The 21,073-nt window shown below is 48.6% G+C and overlaps 1 protein-coding gene across 9 annotated transcripts in view; it reads left to right on the forward strand.

Moving 5' to 3' along the window:
• dip2ca (disco-interacting protein 2 homolog Ca) overlaps window positions 1-21,073 on the forward strand; it is an 89,332-nt gene that overhangs the window by 22,380 nt on the left and 45,879 nt on the right. For all 9 annotated transcript variants that reach the window (XM_076290566.1, XM_076290568.1, XM_076290567.1 and 6 more), the window contains exons 2-4: window positions 15,237-15,308; window positions 18,566-18,676; window positions 20,481-20,606. In XM_076290566.1, coding sequence (XP_076146681.1) covers window positions 15,237-15,308; window positions 18,566-18,676; window positions 20,481-20,606 — 309 coding nt within the window. The remainder of the gene's footprint in view (window positions 1-15,236; window positions 15,309-18,565; window positions 18,677-20,480; window positions 20,607-21,073) is intronic.

Here is a 21,073-nt window from a genome sequence, read left to right on the forward strand (position 1 = left end):
TGATAGCCCAAGCCCCCCCCCCGCCTCACTCCGTCTCCGCCTCCCCCTCAAACAAATCTTGAGTCCTGTAAGCACAGGAACACGCAGACCTCTTCTGATCCCTGCTCCTCCATTAACCTGATTAAACGTCACCCCCCCCCCCTCCCTCCACTCCTCCTTTACCCCCAGCCCCCCCCCCCCCACCACCACCACCACCACCTCCTCCCTTTCCTCGCTTACGGCATACCCGTGAACCCTACCCTAGGAAGGCCGCCTCGAGGAGCGCCTCACCTCAGCCCCTGGTACTTAAACACACAGCCATGTGGCATTTTTTAACGTGTGAGAAGTGCAGAAATATAAACAGCCCCGCTACACACACAACCCCCACACACACACACACACACACACACACACACACACACACACACACACATACACACACACATACACACACCCCAACACGGTCCAGGCTAAGCTTAATGCAAGGCTTTATGTTGGAGAGCGAGGCAGACTCTGTCTACTGCAGATTTACAGATTAGAAGGGATCTGGCCCGAGCGCAGCTCACAGGAAATCCTGCTGCCCCATTCAGTGCCACGGCCAGCAGGCTGCAGGAACATATGCACATGAGTGATATAGCAGATCTGCATCGGTCTCCACACGCACACACACACACCAGCATGTTCACACCCCAGTACATAAGTACACATGCTAATTCAGTGTCAATATGAAAATGCAATGCATGAAAAATCACAACATTCTGCACAGGCTCAAAATTATTTTTTCACACTACAGTGCACTTGACTGCACATTATTAGCCACATCGGAAGACAAATGCAGTTCATTAAACCCTACTATGGTTTGCATTATCATTCGTATCAGTCGTGCAATAACGTTACTGTAGATTGATCATTCTAAAATGTGGATGATGAGTGGTTGCCTGACACATGGAGCCTCAGAGTCAGCAGCACTCACTGCAGAGGCTGGTTCCCTGGGCCGCTGGATTGGTTTCACCTTCAGTTCTGAAGCCTTCGATGAGCCCATCCCCACCTGGGTGGAGGAGAGCGGAGGGCAACTCTTGTCTGTTGCCATGGAGACTGTTGCCCTGATTTTCCTTCCTCACTCCTCTTTTCTTTCTTTCTCTCTCCATTTCTCCCTTTGTCGCTCCTGAAGGCCCGCATACTTGCACAGTTGTATGTATCAACTCCCAAGGAAGAGGAAGCTCGAGACAAGTATTTGGAGGGAGAGAGGGAAGTAGAAGGAGTGAAAGAGAGAGAGAGAGAAAGAGAGAGGGAGGCAGTGAGTGTTGCGCTGCTTGCCATAACTGAATGATCAATCATTCCACTCACCTCCATTAGGCAAAGAGGAAGTGAAGTGGGGAGAATTTCAATCTCCAGGCTTATGACACGCTAACAGTGGCACGGCTGGCCTCCCATCCAGAGAGAGTGGAGACAGAGCAGCAGCACATCTCACTGCAGTTCTTTGGAATCCTTCTATTGGACATCTTTTTATTACTTGTGTAGGGTAGCCCATCGCCTTTTCTTTCTTTTGATTGATCCTTATCTGTGGTTTGGCCATCATATGTGTTTTTGTGTGTTGGAGTCATTGTTGGGTTAATAGGGCATGTTGGCAGGGGGGTGGGGGGGGTGTATTTGTAGTGTTGCGTGCGGTTGCTGTCCTGTTGCTGTGCTGTCTGGAGATCTGGGGGGCAGACCTTCAGTATCAGCGCTTTTCAGCCCCTTCAGGTCCACACCAGCAGAAATGTCTGCCACTGCCCCGGCTCTTTAAAGATTGATATCAGATTGAATGCTGGCTTGACTGCAGTGCACTGTGTCTGGCTCTCTATCACACACACACACACGCACGCACAGAGACAGGCACACACATACACACATACTAAATTATGTGTGCACACAGAAACACACACACACACCTCATCATGGCTGAGGCAGTGGATGTCTGTGTACCCTGTGTGTGTCTGCCCTCTGGCATTTGCTCATTCAGTACTCGACCCTCCCAGACACACACCCAGCCCTCCCTGCTCTGCTGCTACTTTGTGTCAGTGTGTCTGAGTGGTGTGTGTGTGTGTGTCTGAGTGGTGTGTGTGTGTGTGTGTGTGTGTGTGTGTCCTGCTATCCCATGGGCCCTCTCTTACTCCTGTTTTGTGTGTGTGTGTGTGTGTCAGCCGTCAGTCCTTTGGAGCGTGCGCAGGACCAAAAGTGACATTTTGGGATCAGAGGGAGCGCGGCCGGAGAAATATGTGCCACGCTTAAATAATCCAACAGGTCGGAAAAATTTCAGCCGCTGAATAATAGATGAGGCGTTGTCAGGCAGGCAAGGGGAGGGGGCAGGGCACGGGGCTGGTGAGAGTGTGTGTGTGTGTGGGGGGGGGGGGATCATGTCCAGAGCCAAAGAGCTGCTGGAGAGCTCACCACTATTATTACACTAGCCTGCAAGGTATGAGCAGCAGCATATTCATTCTACTCGGCCCTCTCAGCCTCAGATAGCTGCCTTTGGGTATGAGGTTTTGTGTGTGCGTGTGCGTGTGTGTGTAGAGAGAGAGAGGGGGAGAGTGTGTATGGAAAGATAAAGAGAGGGACAGAAGGCATATGGAATGGTCATTTGTCAGTTTGGCCACATAATGCTACCTGGTTCATCACTGCTTTCATTTTCCTTTTATCTTCACCCCTTGATTCCCTCCAGTCATCTATGTAACATTACTCACTTTATCTCTATCGGAGGCCCACATCTCTCCCTCCCTCTCTCTCTCTCTCTCTCTCTCTCTCTCTCTCTCTCTCTCTCTCTCTCTCTCTCTCTCCCCGTCCCTCTCTCTGTCCTGTGTGGTGGTGGGGAGGTGAGCAGTGTTCTGTCTCCAGTGCTAATTGGCTGCATCCGTCTCAGGCTGTCCGTGGCAGAGTGCGGGCTACTCGCGTGACTTATGACGGAGCTGCAGCCTACCGCATCATTCTCCCTTCCCTCCGCTTCCTCTCGCGTGCTCCCGCTTCGTGTCTCTCTTTCCCTTCCCTGCTCCATCCGACGCACGCACACAAACACACACACACACACACACACACACACACAGGCACTCACACACACACACACACAATATCTCTCCATCTGTAGTTAAAGGAATGCAGGAACAGTTGCCTGTGCCCATGTCTCTTTACACACACACATATACACATACGCACACACAGACACACACACACACACACACACACACAATCTCCACATGCCACAGACACACACAGCACAGGCTGAGGCCCATGTGTGCTCTTAATCATCACAGGAGAGGCTTTCATGCTTGTCACAGCGCCCAAGAGCGACGCTGGCGCTCAACATGCAGAGGCTCAAACGCCCTGGTATAGCTGGAGAGCTGGACTCACCTAAGGGTAGGATGTTAAAGCTAGGATGGCCAAGACTGACCAACTGCAGTGTAGAGCAGGCTTATCTGCGTACTCAGATAAACCTGCTCTACACTGCAGTTGCTTGTGTAACAAAGGGACCTCAAACAAAAAGAAGAATCAGATGCTGGCGATCAGGAGAGGAAGGTCCGCTCAGTCGGAAGACAAATTGTAGCCGCCGATGTTTGGCATTAAGAGAGGTAGATGTTATTTCACTCATTGTTTGTGTGTGTGTGTGAGTGTATCTTATGTGTTTTATGTGCTTGCTTGTTTGTTTTTGTGTGTGTGTGTGTGTGTGTGTGTGTGTGTGTGTTTTTCAGAGTGACAGGCAGACAGACTAGGAGAGAGTGTTTATGTGCTACTGTGTTGGGCAGTGTGAGTGTGTAAAAAAGAGGAGTAGAGTGACAATCAGAGAGAGAGAGAGAGCACGATCGAGCTGTAGCCAGTGGCCGTGCTGTGAGTGTGGGTGGCCAGCAGGTTGAGTAAATGCCTGTCAAGGTCACCTCCTTCCCGCGCTCCATCTCTCCGTCTCTCCATCCCTCTCTCCGACGCCAATCCAGACCAAAATCCACTCCCTGCGGCGGCACTCTTTCTCTCTCTCTCCCTCCCTCCCTGGCTCACTCCTCCTCTCCAGCCCAGATAAATCACCAGCATGCTGATCCTGATCCTCTCCTCCTCTTCATTTAGCGATAGTGTGCTTTAGCATCCGGCGTGATTGACAGGTATCAGCGGTGTCCCACCCACCCCCTGGAGCCCGGGGTAATTAAACTAGTGAATATGCTCCAGAGTCTATTATCTTAATTAGCAGGGGCTGATATGAAGAGGTGGGGCTGTTGTTGGCGAGGAGTGGATTTTGGAGTGGGGGGGTTAATTTGCCCCTGACCTGCAGCCCGCTCACTCCCCACTGGGACTCTAAACGGCTTGTGAAAGCTCACCTGGGGGGGGGGGTATCAGGCCTGCTCTCAACACCAGCATCAGTCACACACAGGATCAGCTAGGTCCTGCTGTGTGTGTGTATGTGTGTGTGAGATAGAAGATAGAGAGAGAGAGAGAGAGAGAGAGAGAGAGGAACAGGTGCCTTTTCCACTGTGCAGGGCATTACAGACCTAAGCTGCTAAGAAACTACTTGTCTAGGATGACAGGGAGGCATCACCATGGTAACAGGCGAAGACACAATGTGTTGTCGTCAGGGCCCTTTGTGAAAAGTCCCTGCTTACAAGTGTTTGTCGAGAGAGAGAGGGAGAGAACTACAGAAGCATTTTGTGACCTCCTGTTGCTCCCTCTCTTTCAGACAGACAGACAGAGAAACAGACACACACACAGACACACATAAACACACACACGTCATCCCCTCATTAGCCCCTTGCTGAGCGCTAAGATCAGGTGAGACCCCTTCCCCTCTCCTCTCCTCTCCTCTCCTCTCCTCTCCTCTCCCCTCTTCTCCCCTCCTCTCTCGTCTCATCCCTGTCGGAGAGCGTGCGACCTTTCCTCCGTGCGGCCCTTGCTCATAATGGCCTCCTTGTCACCATATTATTACTCAGCCCCATGATGAGCTGTCACCCCTTATGCAAGGCCACCCACGCCAGCCACATTCCTCTGCCACGTCCCGACCGACCGTCTGTCTGCCCGCCTGCCTCTGCTCACTCTCCCTCCTTTTATCTCTCCCCTCTTTGTCTTCCTCCCTCGCTCTCTCTCTCTCTCTCTCTCTCTCTCCATCTCCTCTTCTCTTCTCGCTCTGTCTTTTCATTATTTTTGTCAGCCTTTAGTGCTTGTGCCTAATGTCTTTGGAGCGTCTGCCGCGACGCCAATCAATTGGACGCGTGAGTCACCTGGAGCGGGCGGCAGGGCGATGGGGACCGTGTTCGGCCGGGCCACCTCGCCACCCGGGCCGCCTTTATTGCTGCGGCGGTGGAGTTAATAAAACAATGCCGTGCCAATACGCCAGCGCTCGGCCCATTACTCTCACCTGCGCTGTGTGCAAGTGTGTGTACTCGTGCGTGTGCAGGGATGTGAGTGCTGATGGCTGTACCTGTGTGTGTACCGACACACACACACAAACACACGCACACACACACACACACACACACACACATACACACACACACACACACGCACACACACACACAAACACACACACACATACACACACACACATACACACACACAGTGGCTCCCAGTCCCTATTTCTCTCTGCTAAGAGTATGATCGTAGCTGACACTGTGCCTGTGTGCCAAATGCAGAGAGGCACAGGTGTATTCATCAGAGGCTGCTGTTTGAATGGTGGGTCTGAGTGTGGACTGCGTACAGTATTAGGCTGCATACACTACATGCTGTGCCCGGGCCCAGTTGACAAACAGAGTGCCGAGCTGATTGAATCTCCGCTTGGCGTTTTCATTTGATTGAACGGAATCCGGTACGACGGCTTTATTGAGCCCCCGCTAAAAACGACTTGGGCCCCGTTGCCAGCTTACCACTTACAGCCTTAGGAAGAGAGCAGGAGAGGGAGGGAGGGAACATAGTGTCCCCAAAGTGCTGGCAGCGTGGTGGTCATCGATTATTCACGTCTCCATGGCTGGTCTGAATAGGATCGCCACTTTAAAAGCATCAACCTGTATTACCAGCAATCAGATTTACGATGTACTCTCTGGCATGAAGCAAAAAGAGGGGGAGGGGGAGGAAACAAGCAACCTCTCTACAGGAAGTACTGTGTGTGTGTGTGTGTGTGTGTACACAGTAAGAACCAGAACAATAGTTTCTCTGTGGGGAATGTATATGAAGAGGACTGTTTGGTGATTTGTGAGTTACTTAAGGTGATTGCCTCCACAGTGACGTGCCCGGGGGGGTTGGGATGGAGGGTTTGGGTGGCGACACTGGGGACGCAGGTTCTGTAGGTGGAACCAATTCATCTCTCCTTTGTGCTTTGCAGTTATGCAAATGTCGATCGAGACCGGCTCAGCTTTCACATTTATATTTTCCTCCATAATTCCCCTGCTTTCCATGTTCTTGCCTGTTTGATGAGCTGCAAAACCAGGTCTATATCTGCATATCAGAGGTCCATTACCCCAAATGTAATCGAAAGGTTTTCCCTCAGGTGTCACGGTGGCTTCTCCACGTTTCTCTCTGCCATGAGAGCAAGAGAGGGAGAGAATTCTTGTTTTTCAGTCTGCTGCTCTTTGATGGTGGAGAGTCTCAGTGAACTTCGATTTGCAGCTCTTTTTATTCCTCCATCTGCTCAGACCTCGCTCTCATCCGTCTGTGTGACTCACTGTGCGAAACACCATGTGGATTGATTTATCACAACTTTTCTTCTCCAAGCTCTCTCTCTCTCTCTCTCTCTCTCTCCCTTTCTTTTTTTGTCCCTCCCTGTCTTGGCTGGTGAGTGGTGAAGCCTGGCTGGGCTCTTTGGAAATTAAACAGTTAAAGTGGATTTTATTTGGATCGTACCACCATGGGGGTACGGGGTGCGCCACAGAGTTAACTAGCTCATCTAAATGCAAATAAGCATCGGGGTGTGAGGTCCGTCACTGGAAATGCAAGGGAAAATGTTTATGGAGAGGAATGTGTCTCAACATGGAAAGAGGGTGTGAAGGATGTAAATTAAACACACACACACACACACACACACACACACACACACACACACTTTGAGACATTTGTAAATATATTAAACTGAAATGAATCATGAGCCAAAAAAGCAGAATGCAAATAGTAGGCCTAACTAATAACTGATAAGATGTTTCCCACACTTCCAGATAAAGAGTATAAGTATATATACTCTTTTGATCCCGTGAGAGAAATTTGGTGTCTGCATTTATCCCAATCCGTGAATTAGTGAAACACACTCACCACACAGTGTACACATAGTGAGGTGAAGCACACACTAATCCCAGGGCAGTGAGCTGCCTGCATCAACAGCGGCGCTCGAGGAGCAGTGAGGGGTTAGGTGCCTTGCTCAAGGGCACTTCAGCCGTGCCTACTGGTCGGGGTTCGAACCGGCAACTCTCCGGTTACAGGTCCGAAGTGCTAACCAGTAGGCCACGGCTGCCCCAAAAGACAGTACAAAAGCAGGATAGACTTGCTTGACCAGAATGCATTTTGTCCAGTAATGGAACCAGAGGTGGTTTGGTACTTTGGTCCGTTATGTAAAGCACTCGTGGAAGAATGTGTATATGCTGGTGGGGGTGGGGACGACTGGAGTGTTGTTCCGCTGTGGTTGATGAGGGCTTGTCAGGGTTCAGCAGCAAGCCTAAAACAAGACAAGAGTGAGGCACAACATGGAATCAAAGCCTCCAAGCCTGTCTTCTTAGACAAAGGAGCGGATAGTTTCTCCTTGTTTTGTTGTCTTGGAGCACAGCCAAGTGTGACGAGATAGCAATCTCGCCTTTTCTTTTCCCACGGCCGCACTCCGTCACGGGCAGGTGGAGCCCACAGAACGCGCGCAGCAGCACATGGACAGATGGGAAGCCTGAGCCAACTAGGAAGGAGTGCTTCTTTACCTGCTGACAGAGTGACATAGCTGAGAGGCGGTGCTTCAGAACCCTTCAAAATGGCACCAGCTGGTGGGTGAGGGCGCCACCACAGGTTAGATAGAGTGATACAGAGGGCAGTGTCCGACCCAGCAACCCCACCGCCACTGACATTGACAAGTTATGGAAAGGCTGAGATCTTGAAAATATTCTCACTTCTTCGTTTGCTCTATGAAATGTGGTCAATCATAACCACAATTCACTGTTATTGCACAAACCATTTGTGGTAAGACAGCCACAGTGATAGTGAGATAGGTTGTAGGGCCTTTTATTATTAGTTAAATGCTGTGCGGGTGATTTGAGCTTAAGCTGAGGGGTATTACACAGCTACAGGTCAATGTAGTAACCCTGGATTTGAAAAGAGGCTTTACGCCGTAAGACATTTTGACAGCAGGCTGACTGCTCCTTCCATAGAAGTTGGAGAGGTAATATGCGTTTTTCTCTCTTTTTTTCTTTTTTTTTTCTTTGGAGCCGTTCCTTATTTTCTTCCAAGTTGATGAAGTAATTTCCCCTGAGTTTTTCAGTGTCATGGCACTTTCCCTCTGTAAGGATGCAGATATGACATCAAAAAGCAGTTCTAAAACTTAATTGGCAGAACACATTAAATGTTTAAATTTCTTCATGATAAAGCTTTTATACTTGCCTTAATTGAATCAGGGCGTTTGCAGTCCCACTGACCCTTATTTCATTAAAGCATACCATTAACAGCACTTTTAGTGTGACGCAGCCGCAGGGGGGGGCTGTGAGAAGTCTACCGGGCCGGCCCGTCGCTCGGCTTGCCACGTCTGCCTGCCGCGTGCGCCAGGCATTCGTTAGAGCTGGCACCGTGTCCCCACCGGGCGCAAGCACAGAGCTGATTGCAATATCAGCTGTTCCAGCGGAGCAACCGCGCCCCTCGGTCCCTCTGCCGGGCCGACGCGTGGCTTCTGGGGCCTAATCCCCACTGCTCGGCTTCCTCGGCGCCGCTCTGCTCTGCCCCACTGATCAGGCCGTCTTTTCTTATGTAGCCTGTGCGTTTTCCAGCACTGGAAAAAGTCCATATAGATTACCTGGTGCATGATTAATGGCACATAATGATATGGCATGTGAGATGCCGCTTGCTAAAAATTCCATTACAGCACTGGAGAATTAATGATTTCGATCATCGTGCTGTTTAATGACGGCTAATGAATTGCTCTATTTATGCGGCCATGTGGCTGTTTCTGAGTACTTTGAAGTGATGCGATAATTGCACCTCTATAGGCCTACCCACTCTGGTGTAAAAAACCCTACTGATGCACCTGGGTTTGTTCCTACTGAGGGCTGTTAAAAAACCGGGCCGTTTGGATGAGTTTCGACCCTTGTGGAATGAAGGCCTTCTTCCAATTGGACCTCTCAGGATTTGAGTAGTCTCTCTCTCTCTCTCTCTCTCTCTCTCTCACTCAGAACCACTCAGTATTAGTCCTTCTCTTTTGACATGAGGGTGTCTGTGTTGTGTCTCTGAGCATAAATCACCTCCTAGTCGGCTTCACTGCACTCTCTCTCTCTCTCCTCTCCCTATTTTGCTCATCATCCCTTGCTCTGCCAACCACCATAATTACTATCACTTTTCGTCACTGTCTGCCGATCACCTTTTCCCTTTGTTGCATGGCTCTCTTGTTCTTACAGGGCATTTTAGTGGAATTTAGCTCCCAAATTTTTGGGCACATCTGTGCTGAGTAGTTAAAAAGAAAAAGGAACAGTATCCAGCTGATTATGTTTTTCTTTTTCTCGCACTGTTATGCTTTGGTGGGGCAGTGTTTATACTGCACACAGCCCAGTGCTGTGGTGCACAACATGCTGGACGTATCTGATCAGATAAGCCTGTCAGAATTGAAACTGTCGACAGGCCATCTTCCTGTCAGCCAGCGATCCCTGTTATCTGGCTAGGACTCACTCTCTTTTTTTTTCTGGATGTAGATATTGACATGTCATCCCGCCCCTTTCTAAAGCTTTTCTGAGCATGCTCTAGACGGAGGTCAGGGGTGAGTGACGCGCTCTCCCCTTGAGGGAAGCGGCCATATCTCATTTTAAGCGTGGCTGATTTATCACGGTAGAGGATCTCTGAGGCCTGAGCGGTTAATGTACTGCAGGGCTTGATATGCTGCTGATGCTTTTACGGCTCTGTTAAGAACACACGGTGTCCTCGCTTGGCGATGAGCTTGGACTGGCTCGAAAAGATGCAGCAGCTCTAGCCTGTACTCCCCTCCCACTCAGAACCACTCAGTATTAGTCCTTCTCTTTTGACATGAGGGTGTCTGTGTTGTGTCTCTGAGCATAAATCACCTCCTAGTCGGCTTCACTGCAAAGTGAGGAGGCTTCATTTTCAACCTTGAGAAAAGGTCTATTTGAAGTGCGTCTGTTGAGGATCACATAGGACAACAACAACATCAATCCGCCAACCACCTTTCATCTCAACAAAAGACAACGGCTCTAACTGCCATGAACAAGAGTTACCCCTTCAGGCTAGAACTCCTGTGTTCCCTTAGTCGGTATGTTTTGTAATGTGATCTAGTTGGGCTGGAGGTGGTAAAACACACAGCTCATTGTCCCTGACCTCCCCCCCTCCCTCTCCCCCACATGCCGCACAGATGATCTGAGGAGAGTTGCAGTTGGTGTGTAAACACGTCGCATGATCTCATGAACCTCAGCTCTCAGTTGTGCGCTTTAAAGAATGTGGTATTGTCGGCTGAACCGGAGGTTTTTAAGCCCATTCTGTCAGTGTTGAACACACAGAAACCCACAGAAATGTGTGTGTCACATGTGCACACACACACACACACACACATACATACACACACACACACACACACACACACACACACACACACACACAAGTAGATCCATTCCCATTCTCCAGTGCACACACACACCCCTCCCCTTCCAGAGTGGGGCTCTCCCTGATTGAGTCCACGTGGAATACTACTTCACACCAAACAGGAAACCGATGACATCACTGCATCCTGCCTGATTTGGCGTGTGGCCCTGTGACATCGTTCCCTCAGGGAGCTGTTGTGGAACCTTCTCAGCGTGTTGCCGAAAGAAACGCGTCGTCTCTGCTTCTCTTTAACCTGATGCTTTCATTTCCTGTGTCGTAGCACTCTGTGGAATACATTTAATAGCACATCCTGCTAAGACTTTGAAAGCATACCATTAGCAATTCATAAGATAGAACACACAGAATGACAAATGTCTTGATGCCATGTTCTCCATTTTGAATGTGTTCTTTTAATAGTATACAGTAAAAAGCATGCTAATGCTACTAAATCAATACATAGGGTTCTCTGGATCTTTGGGATGAACTCAAGGTTAGTCAACATTCAATGGATGTAAATGCATCTTGAACGATATGACCTTATGTCACCCAATTACCTGTTGAACATAGCTCACATAGCTGTCTACTGTATGCAATCATCTACTTGAAAGAACATGAATTAATGTCACTGCTGTTGAAACATTATTTATTATAGGTTTATTTATATGGCTATATGTTATGTACCCAATCAATACAATGCCTACAGCAGTGAGTTTTAGACAGAAACAACAGTGAGGGCACTTGGTAGTTGGTGGTTCTATCTGGTTGGGAGAGTCTGATCTGGGAGGAAGCATTGGATTGAAGGCTAGAAACAGCCATATTGTAGAGATGACATTGATTGAACATATTGGCATTGTATATTTACACCAGTAAGAGGTCATCGCTCACAGCAATAATACACTTTCTCTGCATTGCCCAGCCTTTACTGAGACAGAGGAATGTTTACACAACCTCTACTGAAACAGACACTTTCCACCCAAAGCCCATTTTAAGACATTTTGTTCAGTAAATCAGGTATCTTATACATTGCCACAGCCCAAGTACGCATGGAGTTCTGTCACCTGTAGCACGTAGACTAATTGCACACCAAGTGCAGTGAGGGAGGGAAAACAAAAGCGAAGGAGGGACGTGTTTTGCTGTCAGCGCTGTGATCCACAGAGGACAGGGAAATGATGTGTTGGACCGGAATGGAGAGTAAATTCCGCAGATGAGTGCGGCAAATTACAGACTCGGTGCGAGCGAGGCTAAACCACAACAAACCCGAGAGCAGCTCATCTATATGCACACACAGACACATGTAATTATTGCAGTCGGAAACGACAAGTGAGGGAATGGTAGTTGGTGGACAGAATTAGTTGTGTGGTCAAGAACACATGGAGTCAAACCCAGGTCAGATTTTATTCTGTTTTGCACAGGGACATTTTAAAGCAATCATAACTTCTACTCCAGATGTACAGTACCCCTTCATGGTAGATGCAGGAATTTGTAGGCCTTATGTCTGAATGGCTGACTCCTGGAGAAGCAGCTCTGGAACAAGCATAACCATAGCTGCAGGTATTTGCTCTCATTTATTCTCATCTCAAGATTAAACACTGCAGGATGGAAGCAAGGTCTCCTGTCATCTGATTTATTTAACAGTAGAGCAACCTATGCAGCGAAGTCCCCCAGCCTTTCTCTCTCTCTCTCTCTCTCTCTCTCTCTCTCTCTCTCTCTCTCTCTCTCACGCACAAACACTCTGTCTCTATCTCTCTCTTTCCCAAATGGGATTAGATGTGATTCCCTGATGTTAAGCACAGATATGTTTGTAAAGCTCATTGTTTTTGTTGGAGTGGAGCCACAATACCCAGGAAGAGCGCAGTGCCCAGGGAGCCTGGCCTCTTTCAGTATTGCCACTCACCAGGTGGAAGTCAATAGGTTTCCCCTGTCTAAGCACACGCCATACCTCAGCTTGTAATTTAATCATTTTGCAGGCCTCTCAACTTGAGAGAATTGCATGTGTTGTGCAGTGCTTGTCTTAAGACTTTTGGGGACGGCATAGTCTGTGTTTCTTTTCATGCTGTAGGCCTTCGGTTTTGTCATTAGATTGCGTTACGCGAAATCAAGATTTTGACTGCTTACTACTGAAGCCAGGAAATGTGTGTTGAGTGCTGATTCAGCATCAATATGCCATTACCTATCATCATTGGCATTTAGTAGAAATGCTCAATTTGGGTACGGGCAGATATAGATTTATGCTTGCAGTAGCTGACAGGGATTCTAATGGGGATTCCATGCTGTCGTGCTGCGTGATGCACCTCCTAACTAATCTGTGTGAAGTAGAGCAGTCTTCTGGAGGCAGCGAGAGGTTTAGGCGCTGCTGTCAGGCCCATCTGGGCCCAGGTTCTGTTTTTCTCCTCCCAGAGTCCCTTTAGAGCGTCAGCCCATCTGAGGGGGAGATTGTTTTCCGTCCTTCAGCTGCATGCGGGGTGCGTCGCAATCTTTCGCAGGACCTCAAAAGCCAGAGGTGTCGGAATTTACGGGAGAGAGAGAGAGAGAGCGAGCGAGAGAGAGAAAGAGACCGAGAGAGAGAAAGAGAGAGAGTGAGAGAGAGCGAGAGAGAGAGAGCGAAAGAGGGAGAGCGAAAGAGGGAGAGAGAGAGTGAGAGAGAGAAAGAAAGAAAGGGAGAATGAGAAGCTCTAAGTGACGGAATGTTGACGGAGGTGGAGAGTGGAGAGAGTGGAAGGTTAGCAGGGAGTGAGGAGAGGCACGGAGGACAGCTTAAGTTTGATTGGCGGCTCGTGGGCGTGGAGGAAATGAATCATGGCTGCCTCTCTGCTGGCTGTTATTTTCAAACCTGCCTGACGTCCCGGTGCTCTCCATTTTCCAAGCGTCTTCGACTGCTTCATCTCCATCCTCATCATCATAGGAGCCTGAGCACCACAAGGCACTCTGTGGAGAGACGTCTTCAAAGCTCAGCTCTCTCCAATGCTTCTTCTCTCTCTCTCTCTCTCTCTCTCTCTTTCTCTGTATGTCTATCTCTCTCTCACACACTCTCTCTCTTTCAAAAGGAAAGGGCTGGATCAGACATGAAACAAGGCGTTTGAGCGTTTGATCACTGTAATGGATTCCAACCAAAGCGAATCTCTCTCTTTCTACCTCTCTCCCTCCCTCTCACTCACTCACTCACTCACTCACTCACTCACTCACACACATACACACATACACATACACATACACATACACATACGCCCACACACACAGACACACACACTCATATGTTGGTGTTAGCCCCTCTTCCTCATCTAGTGGGACAGAGGTATTTGGTAGTGGTGGTGGTTATATATGGGTGGGTGGATGGTGGGTTTGGAGGATGGGTTTGTTCCTCCATTATGCCCTCTCCGTTATGCCCAAGCTCTCACCACTCGCCTGCCTGTTCTGCACCAAATCCCCCCCACCCAATTTCCTCCTCAAAATGAGGAGGCCCGGATAGCTAATGCTTTGTGACAGGAGTCACAGAGACAGCCCTGTTGCATTAATCATTACACAGTGCATGGCATTCCTCCTCCTCCCCTCCCCGAACACTCACATGTTCCCATTCAGACCATGTACACATGCCAGCCATGTGTCAGAAAGGCTAACTAGTGTATGCCACTACTGTAGCCTTGCACCCATTCATTTCACTCCTCTACTGATAACGTTGTTTATATGTGAACTGGCATATGTATTTTCATCTCAGGAAGCACAGGCTGTTGGCGCAAGGTGCTGGGAAAGCATTTCTGTTGTATTTGACCTGCTTTAGATGAAAGAATATAGTTGAGGAACTGTTTACATGCTGCTGGTATGATAAGTATAGTTTATTAGTAGCTTAGAAATCACCTTTTGGATGATTTTTAAGCAAAGTTTGACATTAGAGATTACATCCATCTTATAATCATTGCCTAATAGGGGCTATACAGTGTACATATTTGTATTAAAGTAGGCAGCCCATTCATTTGGTGTCATGGTAAGATTTCACATAGAGTACAGACAAACATATAGCTGTACTGTAACTAGTACCCCACTAGAGCTCCTGAAGTGGTTAAAAGGTTAAAAGAAATCACTAATGTGAATGGACAGTTAAAAGCTTGGTTAGACTGCAACGTTTTTCCTAAAGTCTAATGCATGTCCTGTTTCTGCAGCCAGTGGTCAGATACAAACCTTTTTGTTTTTCCAGCATCTGGTTACTTAAGAGATTGAAATGTTTTGTGGCTCAACAAATAGCCACCTCATTACTCATGCTCTCAGTAGAGTAACGTCAAATAAATGACAACATTGAATAAATAAAGACATTGTAAACCATAATACGACTCATTTTAGGCCTCATTGCATCTCTATTGCTTTCATTATTTAGGCAAAGCTTCCCAGAAAGCTCAGTGTGGCCCGTTTAGGGTCCCTGGGCTTCTGGAAGGACCATGGATTTTTGATATTGTCACCCTTTTAATATCAAGAGTCACATGATCTCTCTCTTGTTTTGGCAGGTGATATCACTCAGAAAGGCTATGAAAAGAAGAGGGCAAAACTACTCGGGGCCTACCTGCCACAGCCTCCAGGTAAATTTTGTGGGGGGTTTCAGCTTTGCCCCCTTCTTTGCCCTTTGCCACCCTCCAAACTCCCCCAGATACACACATCTCCTCATTTCGGATGTTCTATCAAGCATCTACATGAAGAAAAAAAAAAAATCGCTTTGAAGTTACAGAATTGCATTCTCAGAGGAGGAAACCCACAAACACGACGAGTGGGAGGCTAGTGTTAATGCTATTGGGAAAGCTAGCGTCTCGCACAGTGAGATGGTTTTACGCCTCAGCTTTTTTTAGCGCTGCTGAAGGAGGCTCTGTGGGCCGGAGAGGGAATCAGCTTCCTCCTAGCACACTATTCCAGAGCTTAAGATTTGAGCCGAAGGATTGTTTTCCCTCCCTGATGCCAATCTCTCCTTTCGAGCCCCTTCAAAAAATGGGATGTTTTTCTCCTCTGCTCAGAAGTAGTTCGCTTTTTTGGCGCAACACCTGTGGCACATAGCCACTGCTATGCTACGACGGCTCAGCTGTGCTTAAGGCATTAGTCACAGTGGCGGCATCTAGCCTCACAACCAGACAGGAAGTTCATCTTGCTCTTTTTCCCTCGGTTTCCTGGCCTTGGTTTATTTGTTTATCGAGAGGGGAAAAAAATCTGCGCAGATAAAAAAAAAAAAAGAGGTCGCTGGTGAAAGGCGAGATTCCTGCTCTGTCCTCAGGAGCCTCATCAGATTCACCATAAACAACAGGCTGGCTTCCCCTCAGAGAGAGGCTCGCGATAGTGCTCAGCCTTTCATCTTTTATTTCAGTCTCGCTCTCCTTATGTAAACACTACACAATGCTGATTGCATCATCAGAAACAAACCCATCACTGGTTTAAACTTTCAAGCTCCACTGCATTTAAGGGGGGGGGGGGGTTCTGCTGAGATTAACTATTGTGTGGTTAGATGTTTATATATTTTTTATATTATAATCAAATGTCTTTTTTTTTACACTTTTCAAGTAGATTTAACAGATTCAGGTCGACCTAAAACGTAGGTATACATTATTCTGTAATTGAAGGTTGCAGGAGCCCAAAAGCTATAAACTGCTGTACACTCACAGTGTACATCTCTCAGAAATTATTCCCACCTTCTTTGTTTTTTATGACTACAACAAATATGGGCTATGAGTTGTTCTTAAATGGAGCTGTATCAGCTGCACTGACGCTCAGCTCCGAATGCACGGCGTCTGATCGTCTTCACCATGCAGCCCTGGGCTGCTAGCGAGACGGTGCGTCCAAGCGAGCGTTGGAGTGGGCGTCTCCTCATCAGACGGCGAGATCGCATTAGGCTGAACTTAATGGGAACAGGCTGAGGCCATTAGCATGAAGAGAGCCTCGCCAAAGTAATTGCTCATTTTATCTTTGGAGCCTGTGACACTGTCCTAGCCGTTTGAAGATGAACTGCTCTGTGTGTGTGTGTGTGTGTGTGTGTGTGTGTCTGGAGATTATTCTGATACAGTGTTCCCCTTTATTTTTTGTTGAAACGTTTCAACCACCTCGCGATCAGCTCCCCGTCGTAGTCTTGACATTTCTGAAGGTTCTCGAGAATGAAGCAGTAACGTTGCCCCGCATTGTTGATGAGCCACGCATTCGTCACTGGGCACATCACTATGGCAACAGCAACAGGCAGCAGCAAACGGCAGAGACTGTGTCCTCAGCTGTCATTGCCCGCCAGAAATGAGGAGAGGGGGGTGGATGCGGGAGGGGAGGTGGGTGGGGGATGATATCATGATGTAGTTCAGGAGTTTGCAGTCGTGCCAGAGAGGACAGGAGAGGAGAAGGAGAGCAGCTGTGGGCTTTGGGTTCGTTCAGTGCGTCGGTTAAAATGCGTTGGAGGAGGGAGTCGGGGAGAGGGGATGGGGGTGGTGGTGGGGGTGGGGGGGGGAGGGGGTGGATCAGAGGTGAATAACGAGATGATTATTTCCAACAGCGCGGACTGCTCTGCCACCGTGGAGAATCAATCTCCAGAGCCAGCCACACTCCAGACCCGCGCGAGAGAGCATTTTTATCCAGAGAGACAGACATAATGAACCCGCTCTGCCAACCTCCCCGCCGCCCCCCACCCTGCCCACTGCCACAGGCTAGCCGGAGCTGGGTATGAAGGGCAGGGCAGTGCCTAGGCCCATGCCCGCTTCCACTGACTAGACCTGACTCGACTGCCCCTGGTCTTTCAGGGACTTGGGAGTATCGGGTTACCCGTCCAGAAGAACAGCTGTCTGGCCAGAGAACGCTGTCGCTCGAGGGTCATTAACTCAATAATATGTGATTGGTGGAAATGACTGGATGGCTCCACCATCATTGGAGTGGGGAGGGGCTGGTCTGGAGCCATGAGGTTAGAAGGCCTGTGGCTTTTATGGAGGGAGGGTGGGTCAGCTAGGGGTCAGGCAGTTCATCACAGGGTAAGGAGTCACTGCTGTGTCAACGCTGCTACTGACTGACCATAAAGGCCCACGTGTCCCCTTCTGAGTGTGTCCTGATGGTCTTGTTTTTATGGGATGTGACCTCCTCTAAAAAAAACCTGATTATTACAGTAATAATGCATTGCAGGGCGGTGCTTCCTTTTGCTCACAATTGTAGAAGAGAAGGGGGACAGGTGCTGGTGCAGAAGAATGCAAAGCATACTGAACTCAGGAGCTATCAGAGCTGCTCTTTGGTGCCAACACCAGCTGTTGGTCAGACAAACACATGCATGGATGGCATAGCACAGAGCAGAGATGCTGAAACCTAGAGACAGAAGGGAGAGGAGAGGAGTTTGGATGTGGAGTGAGATGAGGAAGGGAGGGAGGAAGAGAAGACAACAGAAGAATGTGGGACAGAGAAGGGAGGAGAATAGAGTGGCGACGCAAAAGGGCTTTAGTGTGCCGAAGCTTCTCAGTGTGCTGGTCCCTCTGTCAGCGTCAGTACAGCACCCATGAGATGCATGAGATGGACCCCTAATCAAAGGAGACAGGCCGGAATATATTGTGTAACACTATTTCTCCTTGTCGTTTCTCTCTCTCTGTCTCTCCCTCACTCTCTCTCTCTCACTCACTCTCGCATTTTCTCTGTATCAATTCTGTGCCACTTTCATTTTTCCTCACACATCTATTATCTCTCTGCTCTCACCACTCAAACATTTGATTTTCCTGCTTCATATCATCATTTCACTCTCTCTCTCTCCCCCACTCTCTCTCTCTCTCTCTCTCCTTCCCTCTTCTCTCTCTCCCCCACTCTCTCTCTCTCTCCTTCCCTCTTCTCTCTCTCCGTTCCCCAGGACTGGAGGCGTCGATGGCGCACGAGCGCAGGCCTCCAATGGGCCCCTCCTCCGCCTCCCGCTACCACCGTCGACGCTCCTCAGGCACCCGAGACGAGCGCTACAGATCAGGTGAGAACCCCAGCACCCTCTCCCGATGACACCCCACTGTCCACCAGCGCCACAGACTCCTCTATACACACCATCACATATACTGATACCACCACCACTGCTATACCACAGATATATTAAACAGGCACTTTTATACACCCTAACATATACCCCATATTCCACAATGCCAATTAGGTGTATTCTCTTGGAGAATATAACCTTGTTCAGATAAGGTTCATTTGTAGGAGAGTGCTTCCAACACTGCTTGCCTGCGGGAGAGGAAAGGAAAGTAGGATTTGAGAAAATCTAGCAGGATTAAGAGAGTCTGTCCCTTCCCCTCATAAAACAGAATATCAAAGAACGTCCCTCGGCGACCATGTCAGTGGTACTACAGGAATTATTTAAATTATTAGCGCTCGGGGTAGAATGGAAGCAGAGGTTTGTCTGTGCCTTGTATTCAATGTGTAATTCTCTGTTGGCCCCAAAGCTCCATATAACACCATCTGTCAGGCCGCCTCCTTCAGAGTTACACCTGCCCTCTGCTGGGAAGAAAGGGCCGGAGTGGGTTGGAAATTATGAATTTCTCCGCTTTTTTTTTCTCACCTCCCATCGTGTTGATGTGTCGCTAAACTGCCCTGAGACTATAATTTATGTGAATGGATGTGTCAGCGAACTTTCACACCTCTATTTCATTTTGAGTGTATTTGTCATACATTGGGGTGCACACACACACACACACACAACGTCTGGTGTATCCCTTTCAGATTGATCTGAGCTTTAAACAAAGCTTCTTTATATTAATGTGGCAAAAGAAAGAAAACAAAAGACTCAGGAAAGAGCTCTATGCAATGCCAAAACTGAAGCAAATCCATATTTAATCATGTTCTATCTATAGCATACCCCATATGTCAGTAACTCAACCTATACATCAAAGCCTTCAGGCCCTCACTACATTTTCTTGTTGTAATCTGAAATCATACAGGATTATGAGAAATGTGCCCTACTGTAAGAGCTATGCTCCCACACATGATGTGATTCACGATTGACAAAGATGCTGGCCAATCAGAAAGGTCAGCCATTGTCCTCCTGTTTTTGCCACGTCACAAGTCTTCATGTATCCGGCGATCTGTGAGCTTAGCCCATCTGTGCACTTGTAGAGCCATCCAACAGTGAGCAGCTTGGCTTCACTAAGCATTTGTGTGTGTGTGTGTGTGTGTGTGTGTGAGATAGAGAGGAAGGAGAGCGCACACATGGGTCTTGTCTGACACTGCTCTCTCTCTCTCTGTCTCTCTCTCTATCACACACACACACACACACATACATAAACACACACACACACACATGCATAAATCTGCCAGAAATGGCAGCATGCTAACGTCAGATCTGTGCCCCCTTGCTGGCAGAGAGCTCTTAGAGGAGCCCAGTCACCTTGGTGACTCAGTGGGCTCTGCTCGGCCATACGGCCCGGAGGTGGTACCCTGGCTGCGGTAACCTGCACTCCCCCCCTTACACCCCTCTCTCCTCACCCTGTCCACTCGGTCTCGGTCCTGCTCTCCCTCTCTTCTCCTCCGCTCTGCTTATTCACTCGCGTTCGTGCTTCTCCTGTCCTGTTCTCTTCTCTTCCTGTCTTACTTGATCACTGACTCTCTCATTCAGAGTCCTGGTGACTGAGCCATAGCATGACTCGCCACTACCACCCTGTCCCTTATGTCTAATGGTGCTCTATTACTCTCTCACTCTCTTTCTTAGTCTTATTTCCTCCTTTGTATCCCTTTTTCTCCCTCTTTTTGGAATGCTCACGTCTCTCTCTCTCTTTCTTTGGTAGACGTGCACACAGAGGCCGTGCAGGCCGCTCTGGCCAAACACAAGGAGCGCAAGATGGCCGTGCCCATGCCCTCCAAGCGCCGCTCGCTGGTAGTCCAGACATCCATGGATGCCTACACCCCCCCAGGTGAGCCTCACCCCTCCAGCCCTCACTCTGGGGTGCGTTTCCCAAAACCATAGTTGCTAACCTGTTAGCAACTTAGTTGGTTGGCAATGGGAAATTGCATTGCAACCAACAAAGTTGCTAACTTAATTAGGAACTATGGTTTTGGGAAACGTGTCCCTGGTCGTTTTTCCATCAGACCCACCCACATCTCCATCTGTGGTCTGATCACCAGTGCTGTGCCCCTCACCACTGAGAGATTGTTTTGTATGTGTGTATTAGTCCTTTGTTGTCGATGTCAACAGTCCCAGGTTACAAGAAACATCTAGTTACACTAGGTATGATTAACTGCTGCTCCAGTTTCTTTGGGTCAGCTTACAGAGCATGGTGCTATGATTAGCCCCATGGTGCTAGGGTTAATGTAACAGTCCCAGGTTGCATTAGACAGCAGGAAAAATCTGATGAAGACCTTACAGGCCGACACTTATTTT

Source organism: Alosa pseudoharengus, unplaced genomic scaffold (assembly GCF_046254945.1).
Source record: "Alosa pseudoharengus isolate Yale_2024_CS ecotype anadromous, Long Island Sound unplaced genomic scaffold, YU_APseudo_1.1 YU_APseudo_1.1_scf_18, whole genome shotgun sequence".
NCBI classification, from domain to species: domain Eukaryota; kingdom Metazoa; phylum Chordata; class Actinopteri; order Clupeiformes; family Clupeidae; genus Alosa; species Alosa pseudoharengus.